General features: G+C 45.0%; 1 protein-coding gene and 1 long non-coding RNA gene across 3 annotated transcripts in view; one reads left to right on the top strand and one right to left on the bottom strand.

The window, feature by feature from the left end:
• Window positions 1-2,077: 2,077 nt before the first annotated feature.
• On the bottom strand, window positions 2,078-17,045 carry LOC115473553. Of its 2 annotated transcripts, none has more exons than XR_003942683.1 (3): window positions 16,883-17,045; window positions 4,033-4,170; window positions 2,078-2,159 (listed from the first exon to the last, which is right to left on the bottom strand). It is a non-coding gene; the product is annotated as an uncharacterized LOC115473553 (long non-coding RNA). The 2 variants fall into 2 exon arrangements; XR_003942681.1 differs by lacking the exon at window positions 16,883-17,045 and adding an exon at window positions 16,639-16,721.
• Window positions 16,653-19,042, top strand: part of BPHL (biphenyl hydrolase like) — a 105,743-nt gene continuing 103,353 nt past the window's right edge. Inside the window, exon 1 of the mRNA XM_030208600.1 lies at window positions 16,653-16,764. Within this exon, the coding sequence (XP_030064460.1) occupies window positions 16,658-16,764 (107 nt within the window). The 5' untranslated portion in view covers window positions 16,653-16,657. The remainder of the gene's footprint in view (window positions 16,765-19,042) is intronic.

The raw sequence follows: 19,042 nt of genomic DNA, 5'->3' as shown, positions 1-19,042 counted from the left end.
GTACTTGCCATCCTCAGATTACCAGAGGAGGCTTCGGCACTCCCAGGATCTTCAATACAAAGGACCTGCCATGCATCAGAAATAAGGGCTGGCAGCTCGTAGCGGTGGAAAATCTTCACCGCGGAGGGATCATCTGGATCCGGTGGCAATCCTGCACCTTCCTCTGACTCTTCAGACCACGAGAGCCTGCCAGACCCCTCAGAATCCTCACATCCCGACCACAGGGGAGGGGGGGGTGCGCCACTCTCTGAAGGGGAATTCACCCTTCTGCACTTGTCTTATGGCCCTCTGTCAGGGGAAACTGCACCTGACAGCAATCCGAGACCAGGCTCCACTGGAGGGGAAACAGGTAGCAGGGCCGAATGAGACCCCTGCGGGAGAGCTATTTTTAATATGAATGCTTTATGCAGCAGCAATACAAACTCAGGGGAGAAGGGCTCACCCTGGCCTCCCGGTTCCAGTCCGGGGATAACAGCTCTCTTGTTAGCCTCCACACGAGGCTCCCCTCCAGGCTCAAACCCCTCCGCTTCTGCGGGGGTCGCGCCATGCGGCACGTCCAAAATGGCGCCAGCTGCCAGCTTCACTGATTGGGAAGAAACATCACTTACCATGCTCGTGCCGGCTCTGATGTCTGAAGAGCAGGATTTACAGAGCCCTGCTGCTGATCTGCACTTTGCCACAAAGGGAACAACGCTTAACAACCTCCGCAGCCATCGCCGAAACACGGCGGAAAATTCAAAATGGCCATCCCGATCGCGGGCCCTCCCCGGAGAAGCTACAAAATGCTCTTACCTCAACAGACCGAATACAGGAGCTCCGGTCACGCTGCACAATCAGAAGAAAACCTCTTTTCTGGAATTGCAGCACCAAAGCGCGATGCGACTTTTTTTTTTTAACGCTGTGAAAAAAGTTAGAGGCAACAGCAATAGAGGCAAATTTCCAACTCCGGAGGATCAGTAGAGTGGGAAAGGCAGGGAAAAGATGAACCAATGTGCCTGCATCCACAAGGTAGAGCATGGGAAAGGCAGAGAAAGGACTAACCAATGTGCCTGCATCCACATGGCAGTGGGAAAGGCAGAGACAGGGTGAGCCTATGTGCCTACATCCACATCGGGGGCCGGGTAAGGCAGGGAAAGGGCGAACCTATGTGCCTTTGAAGTGGGCACCATCAGCCACAACACCCCTGCTACAACTGGCAAAAGCACAGGAGCCACCCCAGGCAGATCTGAAGGAGCTGAATAAGCTGCGTCTACCCTGCTGGGGAGATAGAGTATACTGAAGAGGCAAATGGAGCCAGCTGGCCATGAGGCACTATGGTTTTTCAGTGCTCTCTATCTCCCCCTGCTGGTTGATGGACACAACCCATTCGTAATGGATTCATCTGCTTGATGACAAGGAATTTTATTTTCCACTCAAATATCACCAAAATTCCTCTATCCCATGGCATGCTTAAACACGTTTCCCATTTTCAAGTGATATCCCACAAAACACCTGCAGTTCACAATTCTCAATATCCATTAATGCAGTTTTCTACTAGTCTTGAAATTCCACCTTGCCAAGTGTAGTTCTCAAAATAATCACAATGTATCTGTACAAGATAAAGTATCCACATAACAGAAGCAGTATATGCAAGCCTGTTGCCACCATATTAATTGCAACTATTCTGAAAACTAGACTGACCAGGGGATAGCATTTGAAGCACTGCATTAACAGACCAGCCTCTCCAGTAAAATAAACGGAAGCCGCTACACTTTTGCCCCCAAATCTTGATTGATTAATAACTAATATGGACTGTAGTTTTTGCCATGGCTGGCTTCTTCAAAGAAGGTTACAATGGCATTTTCAGTTTCTTAAAACTTTCCCTGGGCTAACTTCTGCACTGAGTGCAACACAGGTGCACCCAAACTTATAAAGCAATAAAAAAAGCAGAACATATGCAGGCAATGTTGGGACAGAGCACCGACAACTGAAAAACACGAGCAGGAAGAACACCACATAAATTCAAAGACAGAATGCAGAAGGATGGGCAAGATGCAAGGTTCTGAGCGAGAAGCAGTAGAATGGATACTTATGGCTCCGGTAACCACCCAATTTTTTCTTGCCACAAACTTTGCAGCTCTGACTGGCAAGTCACAGACTTCAAAGGTCTTCACGAGTGTCTATAAACAAGAACAATCACATTACCAAGACACTCTTCCCTCAACAAACCTTTGAGATCTCGTCATGCAGCTTATTTGGTTACATTATACTGAATGGAGTGCATTTGCTATTAAATAATAAGCAAAGGAAATGTGGGGGCACCCCCAGCATAATGCTCTGAGGATTTCATGCACCCATCCCCATTGCTTGAGGATACAATTTTGTACACAGATGGACAACAGCCTAATATATTTTAGATATTTCTGACCCAATCATAATCCAATGTGTACTTTTAAATAGACACCAAAAAAGAGGATAAATTAGCACAAGTTTGAAGCTGAGCTGTAGTTCCAATCAAGAGGTACTACTTGCAAGTTGCAAGCTTGTGTTAATTTATCTTCTCTGTCACTATGGATCAAATTCTATAAATGGCGTTGAAAAGCTATTCTATACACAGCACTGAAAGTCAGGAACAGCATGACGTCTTCCCGTACTTACCTTAATCTACACCTCCCCAACTGCAAAGGTATTAAGTACAAATCCTTCTACACATCCAATTTTTCCTTTTCAGGTAGCCAGCTTTGGAATGCTCTACCAAGACCTATCCGTACCATTAACGGCCTTTTGCCCTTCAGAAAAGCACTGAAGACCCATCTCTTCAAGATAGCACCCAATCCCTCCTATGTTCAATTCACTTATCCGTTAACCCCATCAATTTTGCGTTTACTACAAACTGTATATTCTTCTTATGACTTTGTAATTCTTTATATTGTTACTATGTAAGCCGCATTGAGCCTGCCATGTGTGGGAAAGCGCGGTGTACAAATGTAATAAATAAAGTTAGGCGTCATTTATAGAATACGTATAACACCTAACTTTAGATGTGAGGATTTACATCAAGTAAACGCTGGTGTAAATCCTTGCATCTAAATTAGGTGCGGATCCCCCTTATTTTATAACAGTGCACTTAAATTCTAGGAACGCCCCTGATCTACCCATTACCATCCCATGGTTGTGCCCCCTTTTTGGAGCAGCACATAAAATTTATATGTGGATCCGTGTGACTAAAAATGCACATGCAAATTTCAATTAAGGCCAATTAGAGCCAATTAGCACTCAATTATCAGTGCTAACTGGCTCATTAATCAATTAAATGCACAAATTGGGTGCGAATGCAATTTTAAGCACCATTTTTCAAGGCCCCGTTGAACAAATGAAAGTTAACAGTTGGATTGTGGGGTTACCAAGCCAGCCTTGAAAAAGCTAAGTTTATTCATGCTAAGCTTGGAATGTTTAATTTTTCATTTTTGATTATGTTTTTCAAATTATTAGTTTTGTTGTGAATAGTTTTGAAAACAGGTGGGATATTATACCCTATGAATGAGACAAGATCACAGGCATAAAATCTCATGTAGATTTCAGTGTCCTGGTGTTCAGACCTTGGCAAAGACCTTGGTTTCTGAGGGTATTTCCCACTAGTTAGCTATTGCTGTGCAATCTCTTTTCATATGACCCTTTGAGATTGTGTTTGGCTGTTTTTCAGTTTTTTTGTATTAGATTACCTTAGCAGGATTAACAGTCCATACTGTCTATTGAAGGTAGGCTCTTTCCAATCAGTGAAGGAGACATATGGATGATAAAAGACTTTATTGGATAACATCAAAGGTGACCAGCAAAGAGATCTCATGCATATTCATTGTGGAAATCTTGAAAATCCAACTGGGTTGTGGCCCTCGAGGACCTTGGATACCCACTCTTGCTGTAGAAGGTATATGGAAGAACTGTTGTTTCAAACAGAAGAAAAATTGAAACCTGCACACAAACACACAAGACAACCTTAAATATATCAGGCCTATACTTGACGCTTCCTGTTACTTCTTTGAAATACCTCACCTGTCTCTCATGATTCCAGACACAAACACTACCATTGTAAAGACTAGCCAACATCCATGGTTCAGTTGGGTGCAAATCTACACTCTTCACTTAGTCAGACCGAGCAGTCAGTTTTTGCTTAATGTCAAGTCGCAGAGGCTGAGGGGGGGGGGGGGGGGTGAGGAGGAAGAGAGAAATCAGAAATATCAACTTATTGCTATCAATATCAATCACATCCCACCCTCTTTCTCCACCCCCCCCCCCCACCAAAAATACCCAAAACCTTCTAGTAGTGGAAAAATAATTCCATATTTTTATTTACTAATTTAGAACACAAACCACTAATTTTATCAATATCTGTTTCAGCTGCATTACTGTTGCTGTTAGTAAAATATACTAAATACAGGTAACATTTACAAATGTACAAATTATGCAGTTTTCTGGCTACAAAATAAAATGTATTAATAAAAAGAAAGCAGCATGGCTACTGTCCACTCGAAACAATTTAAGAAACAATAGACTGATGAGCCTGATGTCGGTGCAGAGAAAAATGGTAGACACTATTATAAAGAACAAAATTACAGAGCATATTCAAAATCATATACAGCACACAAATTAAATAAGTTGGGAAACAGAATACATTGCATCTCTTGACATTAATACTATTCTAACAAAGCAGATGACGAGGCATATTTTCACAGCACTTAGCCTTCCAAAGTTCCATAGAAACCTATGGAACTTTGGAAGGCTAAGTGCTTTGAAAATGAGCCCCTGGCCAGTCAGTCAGTCATTCACTGCTAAGAATTTATCCCAGAGTTTGGCAGAATCACTCAAATTCTCAACTATAAGACAGGGCTGTGGCGAGTATATACACACCATAGCTACTGAAAATATTCTTATTATGCGGCCCATTTTTGTGCACCAGCATCAAGTAAAAATAATAATAATGTGATTATCATGAGAAATTTCAAGCACTGAATACCTCCACACACTAGGTGCCTCAAGAATTTGATGAAAGTAAGGTAAACTTTTTGTTTGTCTTCACCCACTTTTCTAATGTTTAACTCCTATATCAAATGAGCCAGTCAGAACTAGGGAAGCTACAGAGGCACTGTCACAGGTCCTGGGGGTTGGGAAGGGGAAGGAATCAATCATCATATGGGAAAATTAGGTTCTTACCTTGGTAATTTTCTTTCCTTTAGTCATAGCAGATGAAGCCATTACGTATGGGTTGTGTCAATCAACCAGCAGGGGGAGATAGAGAGCACTCAACTTTTCACAGTGCCTCATGGCCAGCCAGCTCCACTGCCTCTTCAATATTTGAAGCTTCCAAAGCAGTATGGCAAACCGCAATGGGAATAACATGAACTTTCCTCACAGCGAACGATGGCCCCTTAACAAGGGCATGAACTCAAAAGGAGGGAATAAACTCGTCCTCCTTATTGTATAACTGGAGGGGATACACGCAACCTCCTGGAGGGAATAAACTCATCCTCCAAAACATAAATTGGAGGGAATGGACTCATCCTCCTATAAGTGAACATGAATCCTGAAGACTGTTTTCCAACTTTCTCCCAAGGAAGGAACTTCAGGAAACAAGAACAGAACCTGAAACAGATTCACAGCATACAGACAATCATACAGGGAGGGCTCATGGCTTCATCTGCTATGACTAAAGGAAAGAAAATTACCAAGGTAAGAACCTAATTTTCCCTTCCTTGTCATCAAGCAGATGAAGCCATTACGTATGGGATGTAACAAAGCAATCCCTATATAGGGTGGGAACAGGTCACATCACGCGCTAGCACTTGTGCTCCAAAACGCGCAACCCTCCTAGCAGCCACATCCAGCCTGTAATGTCGGGCAAAAGAGAGCTTAGAAGCCCATGTTGCTGCACTGCATATCTCTTGACGAGAGAGTGCTCCAGTTTCAGCCCAAGAGGAAGAAATCGCTCTGGTAGAATGCGCCTTAAAGGCTACAGGCGCAGACCGGCCGGCAAGCAGATAAGCTGAAAAGATAGTTTCTTTGAGCCAGCGGGCAATAGTGGCTTTAGATGCTGGAGACCCTCTGCGAGGACCTGATAGCAAAACAAACAGATGATCATAGATCCTGAAAGAGATAGTAACTCGCAGATACTGCAGTAGAGTCCTGCGCACATCCAACAGGTGCAACTGCCCAAAAGATTCTGGAAACTCCTCCTTATCAAATGAGGGCAAGAAAATAGGCTGGTTTAGGTGAAACGCTGAAACCACCTTAGGCATGAAGGAAGGCACGGTCCGAACCGTGACCCCGGACTCTGAGAATTGCAGAAATGGGTCTCTACAGGACAGCGCCTGGAGTTCTGACACTCGTCTCGCCGAAGTAATGGCCACAAGAAAAAACGGCCTTTAGTGTCAAATCTTTCTCCGATGCTCGCCGAAGTGGCTCAAAAGGAGAAGCCTGCAGGGCCTTCAAAACTAGCCCCAGGTTCCAAGCTGGACAGAGTGCTCGCATGGAAGGCCGGAGCCAAAGCACCCCACTAAGAAACCGTGCCACATCTGGATGAGCAGCTAAAGACACGCCTTCAACCTTACCACGAAGGGAGGCCAACGCTGCCACTTGCACCCCCAGGGAATTATAGGCCAAGCCTATTTGTACACCATCCTGCAAAAAGTCCAGAATCGGCGAGACAGGAGCCCACATGGGTGTGATCGCTTTTGAAGCACACCAAGACTCAAACTGGCGCCAAATCCTGGCATAAGCCACGGAAGTGGAACGCTTGCGGGCCTGCAGGAGAGTGGAAATGACTATGTTTGAATAGCCTTTGTCCCTCAATTGCGCCCTCTCAATCGCCATGCCATAAGACCAAAGCGGCAGGCATCCTCCATGGCTACCGGGCCCTGTGACAACAGGTTCGGTACCAGAGGCAAAGGAAGGGGAGCCTCCACTAGCATCTGTCGGAGGTCCGCATACCAAGGCCTCTTGGGCCAATCCGGGGCGATGAGAACCACTTCTCCTGGGTGCAGCCGAATCCACAGGAGCACGCGCCCTATCAAGGGCCACGGAGGGAACACATATAGTAGGCCCGGAGGCCAGGGCTGAGTCAAGGCATCCAACCCCACCGAACGAGGATCTCTCCGTCTGCTGTAAAGCACGGGACTTTGGCATTTGCACTTGACGCCATAAGATCCGGTACGGGCGTCCCCCATTTGGCACAGATCTGAAGAAACACTTCGTCTGCCAGTTCCCACTCTGCTGGGTCGATTTGATGCCTGCTTAATCGCCTTGCACGTTGCTCTGACCTGCAATGTGAGCTGCCGACAGAAACTGAAGATGCAGCTCGGCCCAGTGGTAAATCTGTTCGGCCTGCGCGGCCAGAGCTCTGCACTGAGTGCTGCCTTGTTGATTTATGTAGGCCACTGCTGTCGTGTTGTCCGACATCACTCTGACAGCCAATCCTTCCAGGGTCACTTGAAAGGCCAGAAGTGACTGAAACACCGCTTTCAACTCCAGGCGGTTGATGGACCACTCCGACTCCTTGGGTGTCCATAGACCCTGGGTATGCTTCCCCTTGCAATGTGCGCCCCAGCCCTTCAGGCTGGCATCTGTCACTACTAGACACCAATCGGGGAGCGCCAGAGGAATTCCTCGCCGCACCATGCTGTCTGAGAGCCACCACTCCATGCTGAGTCGGGCCGCAGGGAGCCAAGAAAGTCTGCATTGATAATAATGACCGCTTGTTATTTTTGAATGAGAGTAGACTTGAGAGTACCCAGAGAAAGTTTACTTATCGGCCTTCTGGTATTTAGCCCAGCCACGGCCTGCGCACAGCTTGCTTGAAGTACCAATCTATTTTATGACCCCTGGTCCCAGGTACCTAGCCCAGGAAGCTAAGCCAGAAGCCCTAATTGAGGGGTGAGCCAGAGCTTACATGTATATCTATCTATATAGGATCATCAGTCTTGTAGCCTTCTCAAAACGTTCTCCTTTTCAGAGCAATAAGTTATAATCTTCATTGATCCTTTTTCCTTTTAAATATCAAATCACTCATTATTCAAAAAGAATTCAACTTATCTTGTGCAGATATTCATTTTCAAAAGGAAGCTGTGGCAAAAAAAATCTAGGAACCCATCAGGTCATCTACAAATGATTAATCACTGGGTTCCCCACAAATGTGCAGTGCGATATGGGAAAGAGGTGTCCCCCTTCTATCCATGCTCCCGTCCCCAGGCTTATGAAAATGCAAAACCCTGCCCTCCAAAGTGCATCCACTCAAGTCCGACACCTGTGTGCATACAGGATATATGCACATAAGTTTATCATCTGCACAGTTTAATAAAAGGTTATTTCTACGTAAAATAGTGTTATACTCACGGAAATAACTTTTAAAATGAACTCCTAAAAGCAGTGACAATTGATCTAGATCCTGGAAACCCAGGAGAACCAGACAGTAAGGAGGAAGGAGGGTGAAGCAATTTCAATCAGAACAGACAAGCTTGAAAGAGCAAAGACAGGAGAAAAGTCTTAACGGTAAGGGTTAGCAGGTGTGAGGAGGAGAAGATGATGTTAAATAAGTTTTCAAAACCATTTCTTCTACTGTGAAAAAAAGTCTCTGGGCTTTGTAGATGACCAATGGTGGTGGTGGTGGTTGGGGGGTGGAGACATTAATAGCATGTCCTCTGGAGAAATTCTGTTTATCACGGAGTGTACAGAGTTCAACCTAGTGTCAGGCCACAAAGTTTTGGCCAGCCCTTTTTTCTGCATATTTCAAAGCCCTTGAAAAGCAGCAATAACCTTGCCTCCCACATTAAAGTTTAATCATGGATGCTATGTAAAAAGGAAGAAAAAACTGGCAGGACAGTAAAGCAAAGGGTAAGGTGCTCTTTAAGTAGGTGAAGGTGCTCCAAGTTCCTCTTTTGCAGCAATGAAAGAACAGCACATTTGGCAGGAGAACATCTGCAGCTTCAGCCTTCACTGAAGCACATCTGTTCACAGTTATGGGAATAAACTAAGCGGGGAACTTTTGGATGAAATAGCTTCACTGAAATTAAGAGAAAAATAGGGTAAAAAAAGTGGCATTCATTTGAATTGCTATGTGAAAAAAGGAATTGAAGAAAATTAGAAAGAAACTGGATGAAATCTCAAACTGAAGATGGTAAGAGGATTTGGAGATTGGCCCTTAAGCAGCTACAAATTGACAGTAAAGCAGGCTAAATTGGCGACGATAAGCTGAATTTTAAAGCTTTATATAAACTCCTCTATAAAATACCAGTAGGGCATTCTGAAATGCAGGAGACAATAAATGCTGAACAATTGGCAAATTTCTTCAGAAGTAAAATAGAAAAAAATCAGGACATCAGTGTTTGCTTTAAGCAGAGATGAAGAACTTTTGAGGGAACATGAAGATGGGAGTTGTCAAGGGATAGCAGTAGATAGGATTTGGTCTGCATTTTCTCACCTACTCTGCAGACAGTGTCGGCTTATCTTAAGAAATTTTCAGCATCTTATTGTATGCCCACCATCATTAATGAAACTGGCCTCTCTTTAATTTGTCAGCTCAGTTACAGAAGCAATTGGTAGAAACCTCGAACAGGGGTGCTTTCATTGAGAGGACAGGAAAATTATTCTAACACCTATTCCTAAAAATCCCACTCTTACTAGTAGTGAGGTAACTAATTACAGACCAATTGCATCTATACCGCTTCTAACCAAGGAAACAGAGGGAATACTGGCAGATCAATTAGCTAAGTTTCTAGATCAGTATGGCATTCTTCATTACTCCCAGTCTGGGTTTAGGAGCGGATATAGTACTCAAACTGCTATGACATTAGTGGCCAATATTAGAAGTGAGGTTGTTTTGGGTAAACAAGTTTTGCTGCTCCAGTTTGACATGTCAAGTGCCTTTGACTTGGTTGATCATAATATCTTATTATATCTAATGAGCAGGCTTGGCATGACTGGAGCAGTGTTGGAATGGTTTAGAGGTTTCCTTATCAAAAGGAAATATAAAGTAAAAAAGAGTGGAGAACTTTCTCAGGAATGGACATCTTTGTGTGGTGTCCCCCGAGGGCTATCCATTGTCCACAGCATTATTTAATATTCTGATGGCCCTCTTTGGACAGAGGTTGGAGGTCCTGGGGTTACACCCATTCATTTATGCAGATGATATTACAACCTTTATCTCTGTAGTTGGAGCTATTTCCTGCATAACAATTAAAATCAAACAGATAGATACTAGTTTGTTTGCAGTCCTGGGCTAGATTCACTAAATTGAAAATTAAAAGTGAAAAGACCAAATTTTTGCTGATTACTCACCCTCATAATGTGAATCAATTCGATAAGGTAATAATTGATGGAACTAACTATAAACTAGAATCACAGATAAAAATATTAGAGGTAACTTTAGATAGCACACTTTATTTTGAACCCCATGTCCAACTGTTGTCCATTAAGGTCTTCCGACTACTTTGGAAGTTGAGACAGATAAGATCATATTTTAAGGCTGATGTTTTTCACCCGATAGTTCAGACACTTATGTTGAGTCATGTAGACTATGGTAATATTATCTATGTAGCTGTACCTGTAGGAGGATTCAATTACTGCAAACCTTCAAGATTTGAGAGCACCAAACCTGTACTTATGAAGCTTCACTGGCTTCCTATTTTGGCCCGTGTAGTTTTCAAGCTGTGTTTTCTGGTCTTTTTTCATTTTGCATGATCTTGCTCTATTATTATACATAGTAACATAGTAACATAGTAGATGACGGCAGAAAAAGACCTGCACGGTCCATCTAGTCTGCCCACGATAAACTCATGTGTATACCTTACCTTGATATGTACCTGTCTTTTTCAGGGCACAGACCATATAAGTCTGTGCAGCAGTATTTCCCGCCTCCCAACCACCAGTCCCGCCTCCCATCACCGGCTCCGGCACAGACCCCGTATAAGTCTGCCCTCCCCCATCCTAGCCTCTCAACCACCAACCCCTCTTCCCCCCGCCACCCAATTTCAGCTAAGCTTCTGTGGATCCATTCCTTCTGCACAGGATTCCTTTATGCCTGTCCCACGCATGCTTGAATTCCGTTACCGTTTTCATCTCCACCACCTCCCGCGGGAGGGCATTCCAAGCGTTCACCACCCTCTCCGTGAAGAAATACTTCCTGACATCTTTCCTGAGTCTGCCCCCCTTCAATCTCATTTCATGTCCTCTCGTACTACCGCCTTCCCCTCTCCGGAAAAGATTCGTTTGCGGATTAATACCTTTCAAATATTTGAACGTCTGTATCATATCACCCCTGTTCCTCCTTTCCTCCAGAGTATACATGTTCAGGTCAGCAAGTCTCTCTTCATACGTCTTGGAACGCAACTCCCATACCATCCTTGTAGCTTTTCTTTGTACCGCTTCCATTTTTTTAACATCCTTCGCAAGGTATGGCCTCCAAAACTGAACACAATACTCCAGGTGGGGCCTCACCAACGTCTTATACAGGGGCATTAAAACCTCCTTTTTTCTGCTGGTCACACCTCTCTCTATACAGCCTAGCAACCTTCTCGCTACGGCCACCGCCTTGTTGCACTGTTTCATAGGCTTTAGGTCCTCAGATACTATCACCCCAAGATCCCTCTCCCCGTCCGTGACTATCAGGCTCTCCCCACCTAACACATACGCCTCCCTTGGATTTCTACTCCCTAAGTGCATCACTTTGCATTTCTTCGCATTGAATTTTAATTGCCAAACGTTAGACCATTGTTCCAGCTTCTTCAGATCTTTTTTCATGTTTTCCACTCCCTCCGGGGTGTCCACTCTGTTGCAAATCTTGGTGTCATCCGCAAAAAGGCAAACTTTACCTTGTAACCCTTCGGCAATGTCACTCACAAATATATTGAACAGAATGGGCCCCAGCACCGATCCCTGAGGCACTCCACTACTCACCTTTCCCTCCTCCGAGCGAACTCCATTCACTACCACCCTCTGGCGTCTGCCCGTCAACCAGTTCCTAATCCAGTTCACCACTTCGGGTCCTATCTTCAGCCCTTCTAGTTTATTCAAGAGCCTCCTGTGGGGAACCGTGTCAAAAGCCTTGCTGAAATCTAAGTAGATGACGTCCATAGCACGTCCTTGATTTAGTTCTCCCGTCACCCAGTCAAAGAATTCAATGAGATTCGTTTGGCACGACTTCCCTTTGGTGAAACCATGTTGTCTCGGATCTTGCAACTTATTGGCTTCCAGGAAATTCACTATCCTTTCCTTCAGCATGGCTTCCATTACTTTTCCAATAACCGAAGTGAGGCTTACCGGCCTGTAGTTTCCAGCTTCTTCCCTATCCCCACTTTTGTGAAGAGGGACCACCTCCGCCATACAAGCTACCACTGATATCATTAATAGGTAGAAAACAATTATGCACCTAGCTCACAATACTATTTGACAGTACAATTTCCTTCGTCGTTAGGGGTTAAATGGAAATCTATATTAGAAGCTTCTTTTATTTATCAAGCTGCTAAATGGTGGAATAAACTACCAAATGTCAACAGCCATCAGGTAAACTATATTATTTTTTTGGAAAGTTTTGAAAACTTCATTAGTTTAAAAGTTGGCACTAAGTTGACATTCATATGTATTGTATTTATATCTATATCTGATAAGGTTATTGCTGATTGATGTTATGACACAATTTATTTTTAATGTTTTAAAATTTTATAATTCTAGGATTATGTCCTATTTATTTATTGTTTGCCACATTGATCCTTTTTTTTTAGTTATGTGCGGCATATAAATATTAGATGTAATGTAAAAGATATCCAATATAGTCCCAGTTAAAGAAATGAATAATTGATCATTCATACAGTATAAAAATAAAACTGAGTGTGATAGTTTTGCTAACTGCATGATATCATTAATAATAGATTGTAAGGGCTGTAATGTACACCTTAACCACAGGGTGTAACATTCAAAAGACTGCTTCACTTTTACACCACTAGATGTCAGGACACATAAATGTTTCAAAATTATCCTGTTTTATCATGAGGAGGGCAATTTAGGGAAGAGAGATAACATGCATAAATTACATTTTTAAACCTATGTGCATTATGTTCAAGGGAAAGGGTACCCACTGAAAAAGCAGGTTAAAATCTCTGCGGTGCTTTTTCTGGGAAAGTTTTCAATGGTTGACATGTAACATATGCCATACACTGCCTTGAGTGAATTCCTTCAAAAAGGCGGTAAATAAATCCTAATAAATAAAGAAGCTTGTACTTTCTCCTTCAGAAGTACATAAGTACATAAGTACATAAGTAGTGCCATACTGGGAAAGACCAAAGGTCCATCTAGCCCAGCATCCTGTCACCGACAGTGGCCAATCCAGGTCAAGGGCACCTGGCACGCTCCCCAAACGTAAAAACATTCCAGACAAGTTATACCTAAAAATGCGGAATTTTTCCAAGTCCATTTAATAGCGGTCTATGGACTTGTCCTTTAGGAATCTATCTAACCCCTTTTTAAACTCTGTCAAGCTAACCGCCCGTACCACGTTCTCCGGCAACGAATTCCAGAGTCTATTCTCCATGGCCTACCTCAATATCGATTACGCCGGCTACAAATCATCCAAAACACTACTGTCAAACTGATATATGGGCTAGGAAATTTGATAGTATTACCCCCATACTTTATGCTTAACACTGGTCACTGATTCACCATCAGATTTGTTTTAAAATCATTCTACTAACCTTTCAAATTCTGCACTCAGGTATACTCCTGTTCTTTTCAAATATCTCATTCCTTATATCCCTGCTCGCACCTTACACTCCTCCAACCAGCATCTTCTCTTAATACCCACTTACCTCCAAATCCACTCACACTTGGCCACAACATCCTCATTCTCAACTGTTGTCTCTAACCTTTGGAATTCCATCCCATTTCCTTTGTGGATTTAATTATTCTTTATAAGGGTTAAGCCTGCTCTTAAAACCTATTTTTTTAAACATTCTCCTTTCAACCCAAATGAGCCCCAACTAGTCTTTCATTGCCTCAATGTCGCATGATGATGCCCCAGTGCAGTCTTGCCTCGCTTCTTCATTTCCTCTCCTTTCCTTCTGTGTGTTTCATTCTCTGAAATTTTAGCCTCTCTGTAATACTCTTTAATGCCCTTTAATTAATTTGACTTTTGCTGTAACTTAAGCATCCTATTATTTCACTCCCTCCTTCCCTCCTCTCATTTCCCCTTCAATTATAATTTAAATTTGTAACCCGTTTAGATATTTACTTTATTTGTGGTATGTTAAATAAAGTTGAACTGTGAACTGTGGTGCAAAATTCATTGATATTTACAGACTTTGCAACAATGCAGATATTTTTCAAAATGCTAAACAAAGATGCAAAGGTCGATAATGGGGTCCTTTTACTAAAGGTGCACTAACAGATTTAGCATGCACTAACAATTAGCACGTACTAAATGATAAGATGTCCATAGGAATATAGGGCCAGATTCTGTATTAGGTGCCTAAAAATCTGCATTTCTGTATAAGCGTATTCTATAAATGTCACCTAGATTTAGGCACAGTATAGAGAATATTTTTAGTTGATATCCCAGTGCCCATTTACACCAACAAAAATGTGGCCTAAATTCCCAGCACACAGATTTACACGCAGTGGGCCATATTCTGTAACTACGCATGTAAATGTAGGAATGCCCACGAAATGCCCATTTCCTCGCCCATGACCATGTCCCTTTTGAACTGCATGCGTTAGAATTTAGGCGCAGGTCATTGCAGTATATGCTGAGCAAGTTGTGCGCGTAAATTCTAATTATTGCCAGTTAGTGCTCATTATTGCTTGTTAGGTGATGTTATCAATGCCGATTAACTTGTTAAGCCGATTAAGTTACGCGTGTTGTTATGGAATAGAGAGCTGCATCGGAGCGGGGATGGCGGGAATCCCGTGGGAATCCCATCCAGGTCTGTGAGGATCCTGCAGGAATGGACCCAGGTCCACGGGAATCCCACGGGGATGGATCAAGGTCCTGCAGGATCCCTGTGGATGTGCCTTCCCTCCCCCGAGCACAGGGTATCCTCCCAGTACATACCTCAAGGTACCCTGGTGGTCTAGTGGCTTCTTTGGGGCAGGAAAGATCCCCAGTCTTTTCTGCCCACTGCTGCTGTGCTGATCCTCTCATCTCTGCTTGCTTAAAACGGCTGCCAAGATTTCCAGTTGCGGCCATATGAGATTTCCGCCGAAGTGTGAGTTGGTGTAAAGAACGTCTCAGATCTCGTATAGAGGGAACGCATTCAGAAGGAGCCCAGTGTTTCCTGAAGCAGACGGTAGACATATCGAAACACTGCCCCGTGTCGGGTCATAGACACATTTGGTGCTGAACAGGGGTGTATCTGCGTGGGGCCACAGGGGCCCCGCAGATTTTGCCCTGGACCCCCCTACCACAGACCCTCTCCACCTCCCCCTCCCTCCCGCCCGCCACCAACCCGTCGCCGATCTTTGCTGGCGGGGGACCCCAAGCCCCCGCCAGCCGAAGTCCTCTCTTCCGTGCAGGATGCAAGTTGCAACGCTTCCTGTTCTTCTGAGTCTGACGTCCTGCACGTACAATGTGCAGAACGTCAGACTCAGAATTTGGAATTCAGTCTGACGTCCTGCGCGTTGTACGTGCAGGACGTCAGACTCAGAAGAACAGGAAGCATTGCAACTTGCAGTGGCGCAGCCTGCATGGAAGAGAGGACCTCGGCTGGCGGGGGGTTGGGGTCCCCCGCCAGCAAAGGTAAGTGACAGCAGCGGGGGAGGGTTGGCGGCGGCGGGAGGGGGTGGAGAGTGTCATTGGTGGTGAGGGGGGGTGTCCGGAAATGGCGGGGGGGGGGGGGGAATCGGTGGCGCCGGGGGGGGGGGGGGGGCTAAAATGTGCCCCCTCCCTCTGGCTCTGGCCCCCCTACCGCCAGAGTCCAGATACGCCCCTGGTGCTGAATAAAATTTACTTCAACTTACCATTGGCTGATGAGATTTTTTGGTCCACTTCTACTCTCTTTTACTGGTTTTGGACTACATGTGGGGGTATGTATGTCTGCGGACCCAGAAATTAACTGGACACTGGCTCATACCATTGGAGCCGACTCTGTGGGTGCTGTGGGTGCTTGAGCACCCCCAATATTGAGAAAATTCCTTGTATGTGTCCAAGGAGGGGTTATTTCATTGGGCTTAGCACCCCCAATAATTTTGAAAAGTTGGCTCCTATGGCTCACACGGATGCCCATTAAGCATTTATTTAACCGGCTAATGGACTGAATTTAATGTGCTGCTATTTTACTCTTCAGAATTTGAGAATTACAGAGATGTGGGCAAGAGACATGACACAGCCTAGACATTATCCCCCAAACTATAGTTTTATTTAGAAGTGCGTCGGTTGTATTGCAATTTTCTTGCTGGTCCGATTCTAGATTCATAAGGCCGTGAGAAGGGTTAAAGAGGTGGATACAGGAACAGGCAGCACAGTCATTCATGAATCCGACCTAAGAGTAGTTGGGGAGCCAGTGAGGCACGAAAGTGGAAAAACCGAGATTCTCTTGGCAGGCCCTTTTACCGCCCTCCATCATCGCCAAGGGGCGGGGCTTGTTCCAATTCCGGGGCCGCCGCAGCAGCAGACTGCAGACTCACCTTTTTCCGTAAGTTAGACATGGCTGCGGTGGGCACGCGCTACTCTTTCTGCCAGGCCTCGCGGCGTCTCCGCACAATCCTCAGTACTGTGCAGCGGCTGGGACCCGCAGCCCTTCATAATCACTGGTAAACGGCTTCTGGGAGGGGGAGAGGTCACGGCTTCTGCTGCATAGATACATTGGAGCTTCAAGCGGCTTTGCGTTTGCACTGAGGGCGGCCGCGGGGCCCCTTCATCTAGTCCTACCTTTTGTTTCTGGCGATTCCCTCGTGGTACTTTAGGTCCCATTATAATGCATCAGGGCTGGGGGAGGGTTGACAGACTTAATGGACAGCAAAACAGCTTTTGTAGCCCTGAGAGTTCACATGGAGAAGTAGCAGGGTTATTTCACAGTGCACTTTGATGTCACTTGAACCAGGGTTGCCAGGTGGAAAATTTTTTTCCAGCCCACTGGAGCCCAAAAAACAGCCCAAAAACCGCCCAAACACAAACCCCCGCCCCTGACACCCCCACCCCCGCGTCATCACCCCCGCCCCCGCCGTCATAAACCCCGCCCCCGCCGTCACCGGCCCCGCCTCCCACGTCACCGGCCCCGCCTCCCCGTCATCGGCCCCGCCTCTCACGTCATCGGCCCCGCCTCCCCGTCATCGGCCCCGCCTCCCCGTCATCGGCCCCGCCTCCTACGTCATCGGCCCCGCCTCCCACGTCACTAACCCCGCCCAAAACGTCATTAATCCCACCCAAAAACGTCACTAACCCCGCCCCCCCGCGGCCGAAAAAACCGCCCGAAGCACAAAAACCAGCCCAAAAAACCGCAACCCGCCGCGGGCAAAAATTTCCCGCGGCGGGTCGCGGAAAACCGCCCAATTGGGCGGTAAAACCGCCCACCTGGCAACACTGACTTGAACAAACAAGACTGGATTCATTTATATTTGTATCATAGTGGAAGTGGAGTGGCAGATAGAGCAGGTGCGTGCGTATAGGCAAACTTTGCAGGTGTGCGTTCCAACTAAGGAGGTTGGGGGGTGGGGAGGAAGCAGGAGACGGCATGAGCCTAGTCTGGCCCATTATGTGGGCTGAAGCCAGTAGGCGGAGCTTGCCGCCACATTGAGTTACCCAAGCAAACGCTATTGAAAACAATAGGAAATGCTTATTAGAATTAACGTACTGCCTATGTGTGGTCTATCTGTAAAAAGTCTAAAGCTGTTCTAGTTGCATAAGAAGTGCTTTAAAAGATGGAGGATAAAGTATTTTTTTTATTTGACATCTTTTTTTATGTATTTGAAAGCTTCCCATATGTAGATATTGTATTATGAAATAAAATTCACTAAAACAGCATAAAATTATTGTAGCTGGTAGAAACAGCAGTAATAAATTCTGTATTCTGTGCTCATTTTTCTACACTGTTCTATAGAATACAGTACAGTAATACATGGCCAATTTCAGTGAGTATATCCTGTTTCCTGATGGGTTCTTCTTAACTGTTGTAATCTGCCTTGGGAAGCCTGGTGTAATAAAGATGGAATAATATTGTAATTAAATGGAAGTAAAATTAAACTCTCCTTTCATTGGGGACATAGAATTGCATCTTCACTTCATTTACTTTGTATAAGTTGACATATATATATGGACTTATGATTATGATATTATCTTACTTCCATTTATGATAGTGGATTTTTAAATACTTTTTGTATTTATCCCTATCAGGAGTTTTGAGGTCTCATTTGTTAAAGTAAATATTTTACATTTATTTAAATTTTGCAGAAACAAGTGAAAAACAAATCTCTCTATATAAAACGCACCTCCAACGTTCGAATGAAGCCTCACTTACCCAACGTTCCAAAAGTGAAGGGGGTGAGATCGCTTTGTGTTTGCCCCGCCCACGCGTCAAACTTGACGTCGAGGGCGGAGCACTGACAGTGAATGAATGGCATCTCCAAGGGAGATGGCCGAATGGTTGCCACGCGACGAAACGCATCAGAAAACCAACCAACCAACCAAAACCATAAGCATCGGAATAAGGGAGGAGACTGACCGCAAACAAACACATTCAGAGCAGCAGGGAGATAAGGAACACTACTGATGCCCATGCACCTACTAAGGGAGGAGAAATACCAGCACAAACAAACAGAAAATCCAGGTATCTGAAGCCTAAATCACAAATGCAATCCTAACCCCTCCAACGCCAGAACAACCCTCCGAAACACAAACCCCCCCCCCTTCCTCAGAAACCGCACTTGGCGTCACCTGCGATTCCGCCGATGCCAGCTTGACCGCATAGGCAGCGAACGTAGCCGCGTGCGAATGGCCTGTACCTGCTTCCCCGCCACAGACGGAAATCCTTCCCCACCAAACAAACGCAATGTCGGCTCCACGCTATGCTTCCTGCACTGTGCCCCAGCCTTT

The sequence above is a fragment of the Microcaecilia unicolor genome, chromosome 1 (assembly GCF_901765095.1).
Source record: "Microcaecilia unicolor chromosome 1, aMicUni1.1, whole genome shotgun sequence".
In the NCBI taxonomy this organism is placed as follows: Eukaryota; Metazoa; Chordata; class Amphibia; order Gymnophiona; family Siphonopidae; genus Microcaecilia; species Microcaecilia unicolor.
This window is presented reverse-complemented; position numbering and strand designations above follow the sequence as displayed.